General features: G+C 40.4%; 1 protein-coding gene across 1 annotated transcript in view; it reads left to right on the forward strand.

Moving 5' to 3' along the window:
• Nucleotides 1-16,227: 16,227 nt before the first annotated feature.
• The window catches only part of Cntln (centlein), a 242,082-nt gene continuing 235,678 nt past the window's right edge, over nt 16,228-22,631 (forward strand). The window contains exons 1-2 of the mRNA XM_051188130.1: nt 16,228-16,726; nt 21,667-21,755. Of these exons, the coding sequence (XP_051044087.1) occupies nt 16,367-16,726; nt 21,667-21,755 (449 nt within the window). The 5' untranslated portion in view covers nt 16,228-16,366. The remainder of the gene's footprint in view (nt 16,727-21,666; nt 21,756-22,631) is intronic.

A 22,631-nucleotide genomic window follows, 5' to 3' on the forward strand; every position in this document is an offset into this window, starting at 1 on the left:
TTGGTTTTGCAATAAATGAGGAAAACAAGATTTCACACAACAATGTAGGATCTTGTCCAGCTGGAATTAAATAAGGATGTTGTTAAATGCATGCTTCTGGAAATGGAAAATGCTACAGAGCAGAGTGTCTAGACACATCATGAAGTAACAGAGTTTTCTGTAATTTTGCACATGTGCAGCAGAGGGCACTAACATAATCACAGTATTTAGTTCTGATGGGAGTAATTACCTGTGGTCCTGGGGCTCACAGGAAGTAGTAAAACAGAGTTTCTCATCCTCATCAATGAATAGTTTCTGCCTATCCAAATAGGGAAATTGTTTATATGAAATTTATTTAATTTTTATAGCCAAAGGGCCAGAATAATGGGAAGTTAATGTTGATTATTCCCTAGGAAATCAACAACACAACAAGTGATCCCTGAACATCATAAAGCGGCTTCCTCAGAAGGCCCATAGCACTTCATCAACCTTTCCCCACTCTCGAGTTCTCACATAGCTACGCTCACCGAACTACGTCTTCTCCCCAAACAGCCCAAACAGCGTCTCAGAAATCTAAAAGTGGGAAAACTTCTGGCTATGTTAGCAGCTTTTTATGATGCATGGAAGCAGTGTCTGATTGTAATGATCTCCACAAGGTGATGGAAACCTTGACACAAGCAGAAAGAACAACAAATAGCTGGTATGAAAGGATGGGAAAGTTACCCCAAATCACACTCAAAAATGTTGTTTCATCACAAAGATGGAGAACAGATGGTCAGACAGTTTGTGGTCTTCACTTTCGAGGTAAAGTTAATAGAACAATGCTCTCTTTATGGGAAGTGTGGTGCATGTGAACTAAGGTAAATAACCATTTGCTTTCTACCCGTGCTCTGTAGTTGGAGGATCATGGAGTGATGGTGGTCACAAAGGCTCAGCGTCCAGGTGCTGGAAGGCTAGCGCCAGGCAGCACACGTTAACTTCCACAGTAGATACAATATGGGAGGTTCTGTGAGAACACAGAAATGGGTATTGCTCTGGGAGCCAGAGAGGACTGCACAGATAGTGACCTTTAGTTTGGGCTTTAGAGGACATATATAGACATGTTTATCATGTCAAGGCTTCAAGGCATGCGAAGTTAATCACAAAATAAATGTTTCTAGCATTCATGGACCACTCAACTGGAAGCCACAATTCTGTATTTTGTGGGAAGTAATTATGCTATAAAACTAGTTCACACTGGATATTTGAGAAATTTAAGAGAGGAATTAGGTTTGGCTTTTGACAGAGGACTTTGTTCTTCGGGAAGTCTTTAATTGTGGGTATGAGAGAGAAAGGGAGAGATTATTTGGCTCATTGCTTGGATTTTACTAAAGTAGGTTCCTACTTTAAGGAGCTGACAACGGCTGGGGATTTGACAGCTCGTTTTGGAAGGTGGTTGATTTTAGTTCTAGAAATTCCTCATTGGATTGTGGTAAGTTGGCCATGGAAACATATCATTTTGTAACCAGAAATTGTAGTTGTTGTTTCTTTTGGTCACTCCATTAGTGGTGGAAACTTATTGTCAGAACAAGTGTCCTGAGAGGATACGAAGATTTATTTTGAGCTCCAGACTCACTACAGATAGAATTACCCATAGGATTATGACCTATGCATTCAGGAGGCCTCTAAAAAAATTATGGAGCTAAGGAAATAGCTCAGTTGGTTAGAGTGGGATCTAAAATTGAGTCTTAGCACCCATGTAAAAAGCAAGACATTTGCATGGAACCCTGGGGACAAAAATTCCTAGGGTTCTCTGGCCCTGGATAGTTGTAGTAGAACTTTCCTTTGGGTGGCCAGTTCCCAAATAATGACATGGAGACTTATTAATTACAAAAGCTATGCCTTAGCTTAGGCTTGTCTCATATTTATAAATTAAATTAGCCCATATTTTAAAAATCTACATTCTACCAATTGGCTTTTACCTCTCTCTCATTGGCATCTCCTGTGTACCTCCATTATCCTCTTCCTTTCTGCCCAGAAGTCCCACCTATCTTTCCTGACTTCCTATTGGCCATTCAGCTTTTTATTATATCAATCACAGACATACCTCTTCACAGCGTACGAACATCCCACAGCAGGTAGTCTCCTCTAAATAGGTAAACCTTGGGTTTGAGGCTGTCTCAAACAAGGCAGAGAGCTTCTGAACAACGATACCCAAGATTGACTTCTGGCCTTAATATGTAAACAGGCATACACACACTTGAACCTGCACATGTACAGACATAGCCCCCAATTCTTGAGACCTGAGAGTCATATATTAGTTTCAAAACATAAAAAGAGAATGGAAAAATAAAAATGATACATGTCCATTCATTTTCAAGCATAAAACTAACAGTTTTAATACAATTTATATAGCTGTATAAAACACAGCAAGAAATATGAATGCATTTCTTATTTAATATTGTGATGTGGTTTAAAGAAAGACCCCTAGAAATAAAATTATCCAGGGTCTTCAAATTCTCCAAATATCTGCTTGTTCTCTGTTTCTATATTGTTTTACAACTGTCTTTAGGGTGACAGGCAACAGATGGGCACATGAGACCCCCAGGCTTAATACCTTCTTTCAATACTGCTCTTTTTGTTACTGGGGGACTGGTTAACGGTAGCATAGTCCCATGACAATGTTACCCACAGGCACCAAATCTGTCCCTGATGCTTTTTATTTTGAAGAGGGGGGTCAAAGAACTGAGAAAGATAAATGAATACATTTGTGTTTGTGGACAATATGTAATTGATTAGGTAAAAGCAATGCATCAGATTGTTGATGGCTTATGTGCTTAGCAGGAAGAGGATTTGTCAGTGTTAATTATGTGAACTTAGACTTGTTTGTGCCCAGATGCAAGTATTAAGTATAATTTTCAAAATTTGTCCACAAATTTTCTCCTGACTATCAAATATAACTTTATTATGACCAAAATTTCGACATTGTTCAAAACATAATTCTCCCAAATAACTAGAAATCAGATTGTCAAATGGCTAAATAAACATATTATTCACAACACCTGTAAGGTGGAAACCACCCAAATGTCTGTCTATAGACAAGTGGACAGATAAACTACAATAAATACTCACAGAAACTCGAGTCTTTTGCCTATTACTAAGGGACTAGGAGTTAGATTCCCTGATAGGCAGACAGGTAGAGGAGTCATGGATACATAATAAAGGTAGTGCACTTCCAAAATGGCTGGGTTCTTCCTCACTCTGCTAACCTGAAAGCTTAAAACAAAGGCCTGATGTTTTTGTTTTGTTTTCTCCAGTCAGTAGCTCCCCCTCCAGTTCCCCATGGTGGACCAGTCAGACCTTACAAGTTCAAGGATAGATCTGCATGTGTTTACCACAAAGTTTAGGACCAATTAGCCTCGTTGTCTTTGTTCAAAGTGACCAATCCTAAATTAGGGGAGGAAGATACCTGAAAGCCCCAGACCTGGAGCAGAGACTGGACTTCAGCTTCCCTCTCTGCTTTGAAGAGGGTGTTTTTGTGGGTGTGTGCCTAGTTGTGTATCTGGATTGCCTCACTCCCAACAAAAATTCCTCTGCAGACTGCTTCTGGCTGCTGTTTTCAGAGATTTTTGTCACTGCTACCTCTTGTGTTTGAGCTTCCTTCTGCCTTTTAATTCTTTAGTTGGCAGAGAAACTGAACCTGACCCTTATTTGATAACACTATGACATAGATGAACATTGAAGATATTGCTCTAACCAAAATACCTGGTGCTTAATCCAACAGATTTGCTTAGAGGGCAAGATTCCCACATGATGGTGAACTGTGCGGATCCTTGACATCTGGCTTCTTGTTAGGTGAGAACATCAGCAGCTGTATGTTTAAATTACTGATAATTGGGTATGGGCATGCATCTGTGAGGGATCAGATCAGAAGCAATGGCTTTGTGGTGGAAGGTGTGGCCGGAGAGCAGGCTGTTTATTTTGTTGGAACATAGAATATCTCACATTCATTTGGGTTGGAATATAGAATATCTCACATTCATAATTTTAAAACCCAGTTTTGGGTCAGATAGCAGGCTTGCCATACTAGTTTAAACAGTTGGGGCTTTATTTAAACGAGAACAGTAAGAAACCACTGACAAACCTAAACAGCAGTGTTTCATGTTGAGAGTGGCACCTTCTCCAGCAAGGACTGGCTGTAGTCACACAGCTGGGTGAAACCAGGTAAGAGGCTGCTATTAAACTAATGTGTGAGAATAAACAAACCACGACAGGCACAATGCAAATGGATGGAAAGGTGAGTATTAAGAGCCAGATGCATGAGGTGAATGGAAAGACTTTTAACTGCTTTGACTTCCATAGTTTGATGTTTAGAAGGAGAGTTTCTTTCTTATAGAACAAATGGATAAGGGATAGAATAGGTTTCTTTCCAAAGGCTATAATCTGGAAGGGTGGTCTTTATCTCTCTTCCTCTTTGATTTTAAATTCCTGAGTTAGATTTGGATAAGGAGCCTCTGGAACATAGGCTACACAAATTTAGAGATCATGCATTTGACTGTTGCTGTTTCCCTAGCACCTAGAAGAATGCCAGTCACTGACACATAGTGGGCCTTCAATTATGAATGATTCATTATTTTTTCAACATCTGTAAATACAGGTTGCTTCATGCTTAATAATGTTGGAGAGTTTTAGATCAAAAGGAACAAAATATCCTCAATTGCTCATTGAAAAGGAAAGCAACCCAATTCATTGAGAAATTATAATATGGAGGTGTGTGTGCATTTGCGTGTAGTATGTGTGTGAGTGTGTGCACACAAATGTTTTACATTTCTAAAGACTAACAGACAAAAAAGATAAAGTAATCAATATTTCTGTGTGAATTATGCTTACATATATATTTAAGTAGATAAGTGTATATTTATTAACTCATTTGTTTCTAATATTATACATGATGTGGTTTCAAGGAAGACCAAGACTTGATCCTTATTCACAAACAAACTGCTGTTTAGTTCAAAAGATAAGACTAAGGCATACAATGCATCTGAAGTATAATTGCAGTTTGAGGGGTGGGATAACAAGTTCAGGAAAGGGAGATTAATGATATCTACAGACTCAGTCATAGAAAAATATAACAATGTATCTGTAAAAAAACATAAATAATGGCATTTGTATCAAAATTTTAGCTAGTGTAAAGTAAGAAGAGCAGACATTAAAATAATTTAACAATGAGGTAAATTTAATAAAGTATGTTTGGATAATGTTTTATTAATGTTTACAAAGAATGAACTATGTAGATAATGTTTATGGAATATTTCCAATGAAAAAGGGACAGGTTCTGTACATTGTTTCCCTTGATCCACTGTTAGGAACAGTTTTCCTGCCATTCTGGTCCCGGAATTGCATCAGCCTCAAGTAACACACAGAGACACTTATTAGATATAAAGCTATTGGCCTGTTACTAGCATTTCTTATTGGCTAGCTCCGTTTTAAATATTAACCCATTTCTATGAAGAGAGGGTCCGGACCACTTCTCTCCAGTCCCTACATCTTGACTCTTCTTACTACATCTCCCAGAATCCTCCTTGTCTCCTAGTCCGGCCTATCTTGCTTTTCTGTTTGCAAACAGTGCTTTATTCATTAACCAATAAGAGAAACATATTTATAGAATGACATCTCCCATCAAGTCACGTTTCCATGAAGTTTATTTATTTATTTATTTTTTTTTGAGACAAGTTTTCTCATGTACTGGAACTCACCCTGTACAACAGGCTAGCCTGGAACCTCACAGATATCTGCCTACCTCTGCCTCCCCACCGCTGGGACTAAAGGTATGCACCACCACCACCCAGCTATTAAAGGTAGGGTAACATTTTCTCTATTAAATAATTTATAACAGATGAAACCATTCTTCAAGTTCAATCTATAATCTTCTTTAATATATTTTATAGTTTTTTTATGTATACAAGTTTTTCCTGTATGTATATCTATGTACTGCTTTGCCAGCAGAGGCCAAAAAAGAAATTCAGATCTTTTGGAAATGGAGGTGCAGATATGAGCTACCATGTAGGGTCTGGGACTCAAATACAGGTCCTCTGGAAGAAAGCTAGTGTTATTAATCATTGAGTAATCTCTCCAGCCCCTAAAATCTTACCATATTTTTATCTGTCACTTCCTCATACTGCTTTCATAGAAAAAAATGTGTTAATAATATAAATTTTGAATTTATGCATTTACTGCAAAGTACCTTTCTAGTTTGGGAGTACAATAATGTCATTTATTCTTAAAATAATGAAAATAAACATTCAAGTTTCCACTGCCTCAACTCGGTTTCAGATGTCGACTGTTGTTTGAGGGCTTTCCTTTTACAGTGTCCAGTGTTTAGCAGTGAGCAGTTTTCTCTGAGCCTATGAGCATTCTAGTACACTTGTGAATCTCCTTAGGATTCTCCTTAGAATCTTCTAGCTTTCATTGTCTGTTCACAGTCTTACACAATACTGCACAGTTGCATGCAGCCTTGTCCCCTGCAGTGACAGTGAAACTCCTCTAGGTAGAACTCTGCAGTCTCCAGTCACTCTTTCTGTGGTGTATGTTGCAGCAAATACTTTAACTTGGAAGCTCACCACCCTGTCTTTTACATTTCATTGCTCAGCCACTGTCCCCAAACAGATCTTGAGTAATGAGAGTCAGCCTGAACTTCTAGTGTCAGCTACATGTTGTGGCAGAAGTAGGCCTCTGACTCAGCACATGTTTTTGAGTTTCTGGCCTTCTGACCTTGCTGGACCTGCCCTAGTCACTAGGAAGTCAGATACCCTTGATGTGGCAAGGAACCAATTAGAAGTTAGCTGGCAGGCTCTGGATGGGCTTTATGGTAACAGTTGCATTACAGTGGCATACAGAGCATAGCAACCACCCTGGAAGGGCCTGTAGGCCATAGCAACCAGTTGACCAATCAACTCAGGACAAGTTGTTCAAGCCCAGAAGTGCATCAGTCCTGAGACTGTTGCATACCGCTAGACACTCCCCTTGTTCTAACCAATAAATTCCCTGCCTCGTGGATCCTTCGGGCCTTTCTTACTCCATGCACCATGTTGAATGGGTAGAGGCCCCGAGTTAACACAGTTAACTAGTTAAACAATAAGAGACTCTTTGCTTTTGCATCAGAACAGTTCTCTTAGTGATTTTGGGGTTCGGAATTTGGGTACAACAATGAATCCATAGGATATGATTCCATGCCTAACATGTTAGAGAGCATGGCATTAGGCAGGCATTCTTACAAACAAAGCAGCTCCTGGATCCTTGATGCAGAACAAGACTGAGAGCAGTAGCTGAGAGCTCACATCTTGAGCCATAAGCATGGGACAGAGGGAGAGCTAACCAGGAATGGCATGGGCTTTTGAATCCTCAAAGCCCATTCCTAGTGACATACTTCCTCCAACAAGGCCACATCTCCTAACCTTCCTAAACAGTTCCAACAGGGACAAAATGCTCAAACATGAGCATACGGTGGAGGGGGGGCATTCTCATTCAAACCACCACAAGAATCCTGACTAATACACTTATCACGTGGATATTTGGACTCCTTTGTCATTCTAGGATAGCAGACATTTTCTGAGACATAGTTTGTGTGGATTTCAGCTCTCACAACCTATCAAGCGCCACAACATTTAGGTTTCCCCTGTAAATCTTTGCTGCATGTTCACAACACACTTTCCTTGCTTTCTGAAAGTTCTCCAGATATTTGTCTGCATGCTAAGTTTTTTGTCATATAGTAAAATATCTGAAAGAAGCTAAAAGGATGAGAAAATGGATTTATTTAGTTTGGAGATTCAGCAGCATACTTGCATTAACTCAGGTTTCGTGAATGCGATCTTGCCTTTGTCATATCATGATGGATAGCAGTGATTGGAGCACATAATCTCACCATGACAGGACACTGGAGACTTAGGTGCCATAGTACCTTTTGAATACAGGAGCCCAATAGGTTTAAGGCCTTCCACTACCTCTTAAGGATTCACTGTGACATCTCTGTCACAGGAAGGACTAAGCTTCTCACATCTGAGGATCTCCAAGAGCCAAATCATTGTACCCTCAGCACTAGTTACATTAGGCGATCTATCCATTTATTTCCTGTCCTCCATAAAATTTTTCTCTACTCATTGCAAAGGAATTGTCCACTAAAATAAGATAATTAACTGCTCTGATGAGTGCCTGGTACTGCTGAAAACATGGGAATGAACTTCTGTGGCTTATAGAAAGCTAAATGACAGAAATACATCAACTGCTTCCTGTGGCTGAACATTATGACAGATATAATAGAGATACAGAAAAAATATAGACATATTCTTTCTTTTAAGAGCTTGCAATCTACTTTGGAGATATTTAAAAAGTACACGTATGTGAAATTTAAAAACGGTTATAAAATCATAAAAGATGCAAAATAGAAAGCAGATGCAGATGCAAATTGAAAACATTACCTTGGGAGCTATAACATTTAGGATATCAAGAAACAGTGATGCAGCAGGGAAAACAGCTTAGTCAGTAAAGTGCTTGCCATGAGAATGTAATGATGTGAGCTTGATCCCCGAAGCCCACATTAAAAAAGAGACAGAAAGGGCATTGCAGTGTGCTCTTCTAATGTCAGAAGCGAGGGGATGAAGAAAGGCAGACTCCTGGGGTTCACTGGCCAGCCAGTCTAACCTACTTGGTTAGTTCCAGGCCAACAGATGAGTGGTGTCTGAGGAGTAACACCTGTGGTTGTCCTCTGCCCTCCCCCTGTATGCTTATGTGCATATGTACCTGCACACAAAATGTGCCTGCATACACAAGAACACACACATATGCATGCATAATAAGCCTTTCTTTCTTTCAAGTTTGTAGTGGGATATTCACTTTGTCTCCTTCTGTGGCCCTGACCACACCCATTGGGGGGTGGAGCCAGGGGCAGAAGTGACCTGTGGAAGGAGGTCTGAGGAGGAGCCAGGGAAAGCTCTTTGGCTGGTGGGTCAGGGAGAGGAGATCATCTGGTGGAACTTGCTGGTGTTCATCTGTCTAGGTTGTAAGTTATTTCCCCTGAATAAACATCTATTCGGCCTATTTGTTTATCCTTATTCTTATTTAACCGCAATACAAGTTGTTCCTGTCAGGCATGGTGTCATGGTGATAAGAGCAGAGAATGAATATTGAGAGCAGAGTATTTGCTGTACCTAATCCTGACCACGTGGTTTCTAAGCTTTTAGGAGTGCCTGGTGAAGGAAGCTTGGGGAGTTTAGAAATGGGTTAAAGAAACCTTGGACTTTAGTGGGAGATTCTGGCGTGTACTCAGAAGAGCTATTGATGTAGATGGTAAAGGCTATGCTCAAGATATTAACAGACTTGAATGAAGACTCTGTTGGGATTTGGAAAGACTATATATACTCCATTTAGCCAAAAAACTATGTACATCATATCCACATCCTAAGATTTTGTGTGACAGAAAATGCAGGCTAATAAGTTGGTCCAGACAATTTCAAGGCACCCTAGCATTCAGGATCTGACACTTTCATGCTAGCTACATTTACAATGGTTACAGTGAAAATACAGAGAACAACAAACAGAACAGGAAGATGTGAAAATTTGCAGTTTAGTTAAAAATGTAAAATTTGAACTAAAGAAGCCATGGTTTCTGAAGAGATTTGCAGTATTTGAAAGAAATTAAATACTATTCACTGGGACAAGGAGGAAGATGACTTCAGGGTATTGTAGTAACTGGCTAGACTACTTATCCATCATTGGCTTGAAGCTATGAAAGAATAGATGCATTTGAAAGACTTTTGCTTGAGAAGAAAATAACTTTGGAGTGGACCCATTCTTAAGGGCCATTTAGGGAATTGTTTACCTAGGTTTTTTGCACTTGGCCAGGCAACCACTCAGAGGTCAATGCTCAAGTTGTCCATGGAACACTGGTTTTGCAGGAAAGAATTACTAGGTGATGGCAGTAGCCATAAAGATTTCAAAGGAAGGCCTAGGTCCAGGAGATGGGTGGGTAATACAGAATGTGAGATGAGGAGAGCCACTGGCACTGTGCTAGCCCAGGAGAGTCCATGTGGACTACAAACATCAAGCTTAGAGAGATGGACCTGCCCAAGCTGTTGGAACTCACATCATGATGTGATATGCCTAGGATTACTGACACGGAGTCAAAGTATACCTTCTAGGTCTTTCTTTGGTCCCATTTCTCTTTTATGGGCTCCTAGTCTTCCCTTTTGGAGTGGCAATACTTATTCTCTGTCAAAGAGATTGCTTCTTATTTTGCAGGGGTTCACAGCTAAAAGATTAAGCCTCAGGTAGATTTTCAATTTGTACTTTCTGGTTTGTTTGATTTTTACAATGTTAGAAACAAGACTTTGAAGACTTGGGTAGAGACTGAATGAATCTTGCATTATGGGATGGCATAAGCCTTTGAGCACTGGGAGGGAGTGTTATGGTTTGAATATGAATGGACCCACAAGTCCATGTGTTGAAGATTGGGCTCTCAGTTGCTCTATCAGTGCAGGTAATAGTGTGACTACCTTGTAGAAGCCTCCTTCTTTGGTTAAAAGAGTAATAATCACTTAGTGCCTATCATACTCACTTTCAAACAGAAAAGTGTGTGTGTACGTGTGTGTGTGTACGTGTGTGTGTGTGTGTGTGTGTGTGTGTGTGTATGTGTGTTAGAGATTGGAGCTCTATTATATAGACGGAAGAGTCAAAACACAATGGAGAAAGAAATATCAAACCAGAACTGTGGTAGTGGAGTAAGGCTCTCATGTTTTGGGTAAAACCAGAGTAGTCATATAGATAGAAGTATGGAATACTTTTTGCAATATTTACATGTGGCCAAAGAATATTCAGTTACAGGACCCAGGACCATGGTTTACCATTCCATGTATCAGGGAAGAACTGTAAACATGGATTAGAAGGCAGGGAAAGGAGGCTGCCACCTCCTTCTGTGTTAAAATGAAGAGAGGAAACCATATCACGTGACTCTTATTGTAGAATTGATTATCTTTCTCAGGTAACTTGGGCCTGGATTCTGAACAGTGCTGACAAAGTATTGAGCTAAATGTTACTCAAATGTAAAGTACGAATATCATCCTCCACCTTGATAGTGGGGATTCAGTGGACATAATTGTAGAAAAATCTTCCAATTAGGAAAAAATTCTATTTGAACAGTTTGTATGCATTAAGTCTTTGGAAATTAAAGACAACATGAATTTCTGTTGCCATTGGGTCATGGCTTTTAAAGTACTTTTAAAGACTTTCATGGGATGGGTGGAATTGATGATGCAATCTCAGGACTTATCAGAAATTGCACAAACAAAACTGTAATAGTTGTAAAAGTAGAAGAGCTGTTTTGACTTACTGTTGTTAACTCCTGGGTTGTGCCTTGTCAACATGAGATTGGCTAAGTATTTATGCTATTGTGGTGTTCAGCACATTCTAGTTTGCATCTATCTTACAATGCTCGTGATATATAAAGCAAGGTATTTTTAAATTCACATTTTAAGGATATGACAAACACCAAGAAATTAACTGGGCACACTGCTACTGTACAGAAAAGAACAAAGAGGTTAGTAACCATCCCTGGCCCCAGCTGTACGGCCCAGACTCTAGGCCATAGGCCCCTACTGGGCCTCTACCCTACCCACCTCATGTGAACTAGCCAATCAGCAGGCAAGCCTCCTGGGTGCAAGCTGCACCAGCAACACCCCATTGGAACCAGTAATTTACAAACCGCACTCCACCCCCAAACCTACCCACCCAACCCTCCCTGAGACACAGACAACAATTGCAATGATTGGTCCCAGGAGGATCCGTGAAACATAGACACTAATTGCAAGAATTGGACCAAGAGCCTGCAACAATTGGAGGAAGAGATGGGTAGGCACCAATGCAATAATAAATTCAACAACCTAAAGAGCAATATGACAACACCAGAACCTAGGGGTCCTGCAATAGGAAGACCTGAACATCCTAACACAGAAGAAGCAAAAGAAAATGACCTTAAATGTAACTTTATGAAGATGATAGAGACCCTTAAAGGGGAAATGAAAAATTCCCTTGAAGAAATGGAAGAATAGACAAACAAATAAAAATTGGAAGAAACCAATAAATCTTCTTTACGAGATAAAGAAAGCCAAGAAAATAAAGAAAAACAAACAAACAAACAAACAAAAACAATAAAACAGGGGAAGGAAACAGTTCAAACAGTTGAAGACTTGAAAATTGAAATAGTGGCAATAAAGAAAATGCAAACCTAGGGAATTCTGGAAATGGAAAATCTGGGTAAATGAACAGGAACTACATACAGATGCAAACATAACCAACAGTATACAAGATATAGAAGAATTTGTCTTAGGCATTGAAGATATGATAGAAGAAATATATCCATTGGTCAAAGGAAATGTTAAATCCAAAAAATTCTTAACACAAAACAGCCAGGAAATCTGGGATACCATGAAAAAAACCAAACCTAAGAATAACAGGAATAGAAGGAGAAGAACTACAGCTCAAAGGCACAGAAAATATATTCAACACAATAATAGAAGTAAACTTTCCTAAACTAAAGAAGAATATGTCTGTGAAGGTACAAGAAGCTTACAGAACACCAAATAGACTGGAAAAAGTCCCTTTGCTATATGACAATCAAAATACTAAACATACAGAATAAAGAAAGAATATTAAGCTGCAAAGGAAAAAGGCCAAGTAACATACAAAGTCAGACCTATCAGAATTATACCTACCCAACTTCTCAATGGAAACTCTGAAAGTTAGAAGGTCCAGGACAGATATGTTACAGACACTAAGAAACCACTGATGCCAGCCCAGACTACTATACCCAGAAAAGCTTTCAATTACCAGAGAGAGAGAGAGAGAGAGAGAGAGAGAGAGAGAGAGAGAGAGAGAGAACCCAAGAAAGTTAGCTGCATACATGAAAACAGGCAACAGATAACCTCATACTAGCAAACTCCAAAGAAGGGCAACACACAAACACTACTACCCAAATAATAACAATAATTAACAATCACTGGTCATTAATAGCTAGCTCTTAATATAGAAGGTCTCAATTCGCCTATAAAATGGCACAGACTAACAGAATGGATATGAAAACAGGATCCATCCTTCTGCCGCATACAAGAAACATACCTCTAAAGTTGACCACATACTTGGTAGCTATAAGCTCAGGGCCAGCCTCATCTACATATTGAGTTCTAGACTAGCCAGGGCTACATGATGAGATCCTATCTGAAAGAAAGAAAGATCTTATGGAATGATTAAGTTAAATTATACTAAATTTATAAAGAAGACAAAGATGATACTAAATTGGCAAGACAAAAAACTAAAAAGAAAGTTTATAGAAACTTCAAATTTCTACTTCCCTCCAATTTCAACTGTCTCATAGAGATGGAGATGTGAATAGAATTATGCATCTCTCTAGTCCAATGTACTTCACCATCACAGGATTTATTGTGGTGAAGAACAGATCATCACTTTTAATTGTTAGAATACATAATTGAATAGATAAACACTGTAGACTGCTTTGGCCATATTCATTCAGGCAGAGGACAGCTTTTTAAGCATGTCTTTCTGAGACTCATGCAAATATTGAAAATTTTATATATTTCCTTCCTAGTAAATATAAAGATTGTCTTTATATAACTATATAACAAAACCATTCTAATTAAAAATGGTCAAATAGCCAGGCAAGGTGGCTCAGGCCTTCAAATCCAACACTTGAGAGGCTAAGGCCAGATGTCCGTGAGTTTGAAACTGTATTCTGAGACTGCATTCAAGACAAACAAACAAAATCAATAATAACAAACGCAAGAAATAAAACAAACAAAGCTCAAAGGTCTTGAAGAGGTATTCTCAAGAAGTTAAGCAAATGTCCAAACACATTTTCAGTTATCTATCATTTATCTATGTAAATACATACTGTATCTATTATCTATCTATCTGTCTGTCTATCTATCATCATCATCTTTCTATCATCTATCTATCATCATCATCTATCATCATCTTTCTATCATCTATTATCATCTATCTGTCTATCATCTATCAATTGAAATATTGAATTGAAATATTGAGTTGAAAATTTGAACATAATACAAAACATAATAGAAAACATTTTATTGATTTTTAAAGAATCTTTCTAGAGTCAAATGAAATGAACAAATAAATAACCAGTAGTATTTGTATTTACTGCAAGCCAAACCTGTGAACTATATGGTTAGAATTCCAATTGCTATTCCCAGTGAAATCTCATATATTTTCAGAACCTAATGCTTTGTTGCAAATATCCATAGAGATCGAAGACATAGATTTTAGATTTAAATGGATTTAAAATCTGGCTTCCCTATGATCAGACATGGAAAGTCAGAGAAATTACACTGACCTCTGAAGTGGAAGTTTCTTCACCAATTAAACTCAGATGACATCTAATTTAACATAAAATAATAATTAAGTTTATTTATATTTGAAAATTATCCTTGGACTAAGCAAATGTTCAATGGAGGAGCTATTTGCAAGACAAGTTTCTGTAGCTTTTCTTTTTTGTGTGTTCATGTGTGTTTGTGTGTGTGCATTAGATACTTGTGTGTGTGGAGGCCTGAGGTCCGGTGTCTCCTTCAGTCACATTCTGTTATAGTTTTTCAAACAGTCTCTCATTGAACTTGGAACTTGCTGATTTTGCTAGAGTGTCTGGCCAGCGATTACCAAGGATCTTCTAGTCTCTCAGTTCAGTCCTGGGATTGTATGTCTGTCAACATACAGCAAGCTTTTTTTTTTTTTGTCAGCCACCAGCTCAGAAATAACAAGGAGACTAGGAGACTCATTATGACAGCTTGGCCATTTGCTTAGGCTTGGCCCACTAGCTCTTACTAGTTAAATTAATTCATATTTTTGTTATATATTTTACCACGTGGCTTTTGCCTCTCTCCCATTGTGTGTGTCTGACTCCTTTTGTATCCATTTGTGTCTTGATGGCATCGCCTCTGCACCTCGATTATGTCCTCTTCCACTCTGCCTGGGCGTCTACCAATCTCTCCTGCCTAGCTATTGGCTGTTGAGCTTCTTATTACACCAATTACAGCAACACATCTTCACATCGTGTACAAATATTCTGCAACAGCAATACCATGGTTCCTGACTTAAAAAAAAAAAAAAAAGTGGCCTCTGGGGAATTGAACTCAGGTCCTCATGCTTTTGCAGCCAACACTTCAAGGAGTGAACCATGGCCCCTAACCCTATATGTACTTTAAAAAGAATTGGTTAATACAGTTCACAAGGTTTTCACCTTGGGTGTGAAGCAAGAGTAGAGGCCGACTAAATTCTGGCTTAGATGATTTTTAAAATGGCCACAGTGGGGTAATCCCTATTTTAAATGTCTTCCAAGTATTCTGTAAACTTCTCTGGTGGGTGGGAGGAGAGCAAGTCTATCTTTTTGTGAAGCCCAGCTCAGCTTGTGTGTATGCCTTTATTAAGTTTAGCAACAGCGAGGAAGTGTTTTAAGGATAAAGGAAGGTGATTTCGTACTTGAAATTTGTAAACAAAGTGAGTAAGAAATAGCCTGAGACTAAAAGAGAGTAAGTCGGCCTCATTTCTTTCATCACACTCCGCTGCTGACTTTAGATCAGTCCAAGGACACCAAGCTGTTGGGCCTCGTAGGACAAACTTGCTCTGATATCCAGCCAAGGGATAAAGAAATTGACAGAAAGACTCAAAGGAAACCATGACTCTTGCAAAACAAAAGACAAAGGGTGTAGGAAGGATCATAATTCAAGTGGGAAGCCTGCTCGATAGTCCCAGCTCAGCACAAAGCTTTCCGTGTCTCCTTGACTTCAGTGGGCTGGATGTCAGCAAGCAGCATGGAAGGAAGGCGGCTTTGCCAAGGGGTGTGAAGAAAACACTTAACTCTAAAACCTATTCCCTGATCCTCAAGGAGCTTACAACAGCGTTGGAGAGATTAGCGGGGTAACTAACACTTGAGGGCGGTCAATGAAACGTGAAAAACCAGTTGGCAGAAGCCTTGGAGGAGGAGGGATTCTCAGTTCGGGGTCACTGGGGGGCTGTGGCTGGCAGCAAGGCTTGAACAGGAGGGTTGTAAGCAGGGCCCTCGGTGGAGGGCAGGACCTTAGGAGAGCGGGGAACCCAGGCACTGGGGACTCAGGCGGCGCCAGCAGACGAGCCTCAGCGCACCCGGCGCGCACGCGCAGCTCAGGGGCCCGCGCGGGGCGCTCGCTCGCGGGAAGGAAGCCGGCTCCGAGCCCCGAGCGCGGGACGAGGCGGGAAAAGCTGCGCGCATGCGTAGGCCGGCGGGCCGGGCTCCCCAGGATGGGGAAGCGAAGGTGGAGTTTTCAAGCGGGAACTTGACCCGTTAGGCGCCGCGGCCATGGCGGCGCGCTCGCCATCCTCCCCGGTGCCCCCGGCCCCGGGACGGCAGTCGGGCCGCCGGTCCCCGCGCCTCGGGCACGGAGCCGAGGTGCACGCCGTGCGCAGCGAGGCCTCGGGTCTGGCGGGCGCCGCGAGGGAGGTCTTCGCGGATCAAAGGGACATGGTCTGGAGGGGCGAAGAAGGGGCAGGGGGCCGGCGAGGGCCGGGCAGGACCGGGGCCGCTCTCGCTCCGGTCGCCTGCGCGCCCGCGGGGTCCTGGCGGCCGGAGGGCCTCTCCTTAGAGGAGGCGAAGGCGACTCGGACACAGCTGCTGGAGGAAGAGCTGAGCAGCCTAAAGGAGGAGCTGGCCCTGTGTCAGGTATCAGGACTGGCCGCCGGCCTTCCCGTCCACCGCCGCCGCCCGGTGCTCTCGCACTCGGCCCTGGCATCTAGGGAGCCGTCCCGGGACGCGCCCTCCAGGCTCCACGCCGGACTCGGCCATCGCCTGGGCTGCAGGCGCTGTCCCTCTGCAGAGCCGGGTGTCCTTTTGATAGATGCTTTCCAAAGGCGCCTTCCTCCAAGCCCAAGTTCCCGGTGGTGGCTAGTACCTAGTGCCCACGAGTGGAGCGCGTTCACGAAGTGGAGCAAACAGGAGTGTGTCACACACACACAAGGAAAAAATAAAAACTAACTCATGAAGTAGCCCGCTTTTAAACTTCAAGCCCACACTTACCCTTGTTCTTACATTGTTAAACTTCAGTTCCAAACACAATCACAGTCTTTGGAAAGCCTCGGGACTGGGCAGTTCACACACAGAAGGCTCCCTATTCATTTATTAACTGAGACCGATGATCCCATAAATCACGAGTACCAAACACTTTCATGGGAGTTTGGCAGAGGAAAGCAGTTGTTAAGTTAGTTGCACTCAGATTACTTTCCAGATCAGTTTTAGGTTTGTGTACACTAAGCTTGCTTGCCCTTCAGTGCACAGGGACATTTTTGGCGGGGAGGGGTGGTGGTTGTCATCTTAACACCAGCGCCTAAGATTTGGCCAGAACCTTGTATAAAGTTAGGAACTAGGAGGTCAGTTAACTTCAGGTCTTTTTTTAAAAAAAATAATATCACTGTCTTTAAGAGACACTAATTAGGAATGGCCAACACAGAGATAGCAGTATTATCAGTTCTGATCAGTAAAAACCTTGCTAATTCTCTCATAGTATGTTCTGTTGTGTTCTCTCATCCCATCTCATAGGTCTTTGCTTAAAAAAAAAAAAAGAAGAAAAAAAAAAAGAACAGAATCATGTTTGTTTAATTTGAACATAACTTTGACTGCTCCTTTTTTGTTTTCTCATTTCCCATTCTCGTGCAAAAGAGCAAAGGGATAGGTAAAAGATAGCCATGAACTAAACGTTTTGTCCATTGTAAACCTTACCCTTGGGGAATTTAAAGACGTGTGGTTATGGTAAAGGCTTTAGTTAAATAAACAATCTAAGACACTAATCACATTTTTCTATTCTACTCCCACATTTATAACCTTAAAAATGTGGCTTCCAGTATGTTCTTGGCCTTTGTGATCTTGGGCATACCTGGGGTAGGAAATTATAATAGTATTGAGGCAGATGTGAGAAATAGAAATGGTCCTAACTAGCTTAGCATGGTAATTCTCGAGATTTGATAATATCAATACTGTTAGATGATGGAAGACATTACAGTAAATTCCAGAAATGAGGTTGGCAGTATCTGTCATCACCAAGATTATAGCCAAACCAGATTCCTGCTCTTAGAGACTAAGGAAAAATAATTAATTTCCTAGCTGTTTTGTAACAAAGTTAAACAGGTTCTTTGTGTGAATTCTGCTTATTATTCACCCATACATCACAGCATCTGAGAATACAGAGTATCAAAATGTTGTTAGAAATTGCATCCCAATGAAGAAATTCATTTTATGTCTCAACTCCCCTGGAACACATGTGGCTTCCAGGTCAGCAGAAGAAAGGCTGAATAAATGAGTAGAAAGCTGTGGATTGTGTTTATGGAGGGGAGTAACTTCTAAATGGAGCATTATACTAAAATGTTTTCAAGGAATTTTCACGATGTTTTTATAGAGATTACTTCCAGCCTATTTGTTTTTATGAAGTCTTTCAAAACTATTTCCTGTTTGTGACAAAAAGCAGGACAGTGTGTATATGTAAGTTTATCATCATTTGTAGACTAGCAAATGAAAGAAAATGATCTTGGATTTACAAAGCATGAGTGTGTGTGTGTGGGGGGGGTTGGTTATTGTAGCAGCCAACAACATTTATTAACTACAAGTTAGTTTCAGATGAATATTATTTAGGGCATTGAAGTGATAGACATATATGTTCATTACCAAATTTAATGATAAACTTTTTGAAAACACATGGTATTGTGAATCAGAACATTTGTCCAGAGAACTAAGATGTATTTTGTAACTACCATATATTTAGCTATGTTGAGACCTTGCCTATGTATAAAAAAAACAAAACAAAACAAAAACAAACAAAACAAAAAACAACAGCAAAAACCAAAAAGACTTGAGAATGAATCTTGTAGTTGAATTCCTCACATAGTTAGAATCTATATTCTAATAATGTTCTCAATCTAATAATGTTCTTGATCAGTTCTAATATAGGACAGCCCAGACTACTGTGGGTAGGGCCACCCTTAGGGTGGTATTTTTGGGTTTATAGGAAAGCAGACTGAATGAGCAAGTAAGCAACATTCCTACACAGCCTCTGCTTCAATTCTTGCCTCCAGGTTCTGCTTCTGCTTGTATTCCTGCCTTGTTTTCCTTAGTGATGGACAGTGATCACACATTCAAGCCAAATAAGCCATTTCTTCCCCAAAGTTGTTTTTTGTTATGGTGTCTTTATCACAGCAATAGAAAGAAAACTAAGGAAGCTGGCAAGGTGACTTAGTGGGCAAGAGTGCTGCCGTATTCCCAGATCCCACAGTGGAAGGAAAGAACCAAGTCCTTCACTTTCATACACACATTGTGGCAAGAGTGTGTATCCCCTCTCCCCAATTAAAAAAAAAAAAATGCAATCGGACTTGAGATTTAGTTATAAGCAGCCAAAAGCAACTTCTTTTGAAACTTAAGTAAACCTTGAATGAAGTGTGGGAATAATCTATGCCAAGCCCTGGGTGATGTTATAGCATGCCCAAAGGCTCTGGTTCAAGCAGAGCAAGGAAGTCAGCCTAAGGGGGTTTGGGAGTAGGGGGGCGGTTAGAGGGGGGTGGGGGCATGGCATTCATCTTGGAGAGATAGAGGGAGAGTCTTGGGGTTATTTGCTCAATCTAATGGGAATGCACTGGAGAATTTTTACTTGTGAGTCTAGGACCTTTTTGTAGAGATATAAACAAGAGTTGAGGTTGACTTGGACTAGGGTGATAGTGGTGAAGGTGTTGAGAATGATTAGAATAAGGATATATTTTGCAGATAAGGCCTTCTGGTGTATAGAAAGTATAGAGAAAGGAGAGCCTCCAAGATTGACTGCTTTCTACATTTTAGGTGTTTGAATTAATATAAGAGATGATGATGCATTTCTAACATGTACAAGGGCAGATTTGTGAAAGTTTTATTTTGGAAAAGTTAAATTTAAGAAGTGCCTTTCAGGCATTCATTTGGAATTGCCAAGTAGACAGTTGGCAATAAAAGTTTGAAGAGTAGAGGAAACATATAAGGGTTGGTTTGTATGGTACTTATATAAGATCACGTAGGGCATTGACTCTTACATTTGAGTGTAGCTCAGAGCTTTGAAAGAATTGTAATACTTGGACCTTATTTAAGACCAGTTAGTTAATCAAAACCTCTAGGTAATCTTTATTTTTTAAAGCTCCTCAAAGTGATTCCTGTTAACCAGAATTAATAATAACTGATACATCCAGTAAGTTGGAAATGGTCTATTGGACTAGGCAGGGTAGAAGATCATGGGAGATTTTAGCATATTGATATAGAGGGAAAGTTATTTGGTGGCTGCAACCTTCTTTGGTGAGACATCTGTTTAGAGCTTCTGCTGCTTTTAGAACTCCTTGTGTTTTAATTGCTGTTTTCTAAGAAATCTTGGTATATTTTGGATACAAGTATCAGATATGTACTTTATTTTATTTCAACCAGTGGTTTCCCTTTTGCATTTTCATTTTAAAATATTTTATTGATTCTTTTGAAATTTTATACAATGTATTTTGATCACATTCACTTCCCTACTCCCTTTAACTCCTCCTAGATCCACCCTACCTCCCCACCCCATGTTTCTCTCTCTTCCTTCCTTCCTCCCTCTCTTAAAATAACACAGGAGCTGCCCCCTATGCTCCTGTGTGGGCCCATCCACCAGAGCATGGTTGAATTTCCAGAGACCACACCCTTAAAATGTTCCTTCCTGTGAAGCCATCAACTGTTCACAGCTTTTCAGATATGAGTAGCGGCTCCTCAGGCTTTTTCCCTTAGGAAGGAAAATCTTACTGAAAGAAATGCAGTGGGAATGAGGTAGGAAAGTGCAGGGCGCTGGGCTAGTTAGTTCTTTCGTGGGGTTTGGGGGTTCAGGGCACTGGAAGACAGAGCAGTAGATGAAGGGCAGCTTCTTCCTCTTAGAGTAAATCTGTGTTGGTTTTGGTGTTTCAGAATTTGCTTCACAAAATCTGGGTGGCAGCACTATCAGTATTGGAGTATAGATCAGTGTAAGGAGTTTTTGTTTTGTTTTGTGTTTTGAGACAGGGTTTCTCTGTGTAGCTTTGGAGCCTGTCCTGGTCCTCTCTTATAGACCAGGCTGGTGTCAAACTCACAGAGATCTTCCTGCCTCTTCCTTTCCAGTGCTGGGATTAAAGGTGTTCACCACCAGCAGTCCATGGGGGAATTTTTAAAGTAAGGTCCTCCTACCATACTGTTAAACAGTGTTTTAAAAGTTATTTGTGTGTGTATGTGTGTGTGTGTGTGTGTGTGTGTGTGTGTGTGTGTGTGTGTAGGGGGGTATTTTGCCTGCTTGTTTATTTGTGTGTCGTGTGTGCAGTGTCTAAGGAAGCAAAAAGAGGGCATCAGATTACAGGGGGGGGGGCAGGATTACACACAGTTACAGTTGTAAGCCACCATGTGGGTGCTGGGCCTTGACCTGCGTCCTCTAGAGCAGCAGCTAACGCTCTTAACCACCGAGCCATCTCCAGGCTTTTCCTGCTGTAACTTTAAAGGATTCATTGGTATAGTTATAGAAGTAGCAGTAAAATATTTTTTATATTTAAATTTAACATAATATCACCTCTTATAAATAGAAACAACATACCTAAAATGCTTTTTATTTCCTTAAGGCTGACAAAGAATTTGTATGGTCTTTGTGGAAACGTCTCCAGGTGACAAATCCAGATCTCACTGAAACTATCAGTTTAGTCGTGGAAAGGTAAGTTTTCAAATTAATTTTTTTCATGTGTTTTGGATTTATTTGATTGTTTTTCTTCAATAAAAGTTTAAAACTGTCAATGCCCCCAAAGGATTACTTTGATTTCCAAATGACTGTAATAATTACAACATTATAATTACTGGATTTATAACAAGAAATGCCGGATTCCCCAAGTATGTATCAGTCCTTTCTCCTGCTCACATGTGTGTGTATATATGATGTATATGCATGAGACAGGGTCTCATGTAGCCCAGGCTGACCTTGCACTTGCTTTGTAGCTGTGGGTGACATTGAACTCCTGATCTTTCTCCCTTCTCCCAAGTGCTGGGATTTTGCTCATATTCTGACATATGAATACTTAGCAGGTAGGAGAAAACTATGGCTTATACACTAGATAAGAGTGTATATAGGTATGCCACAATTTCGGAAGATGTTCCTAGGGGTTTGACTCCTTACTCAGCAGATGCCCGGAGAGGGAACTCTCTAGTTTTCCCCATTACATAATTACAGCATGTTCTTGAAAACCTGAGATGACTTTGCCAGAGTAGAGGAAGTGTTCCAGAATAAGTTGATAGTTTTCATTTATACTTCAATATTACCCTGTAGGGACGCTCAGTCATTTAACTGTAGATTATCGAGCCTCTCTGTGGTCATTAGAAACAGTGGAGTGATGCCGGTACTCCTCATCGCACATTTGGTTTGCAGTAGTCCCCTGACATTTAACACAGTGATTAACACACTTGCTTTTCTATTAAATGGATTTCATTATATTTCCTAAATGAGAAGCTAAACATATGGATATCTTTTCATTTCCTCATTTCTTTGCTGGAATCAGGCTCATATAACCTACGTATCATTTTTTGATGACTTTGGCTG

The sequence above is a fragment of the Phodopus roborovskii genome, unplaced genomic scaffold (genome assembly GCF_943737965.1).
Source record: "Phodopus roborovskii unplaced genomic scaffold, PHOROB, whole genome shotgun sequence".
Taxonomy (NCBI): domain Eukaryota; kingdom Metazoa; phylum Chordata; class Mammalia; order Rodentia; family Cricetidae; genus Phodopus; species Phodopus roborovskii.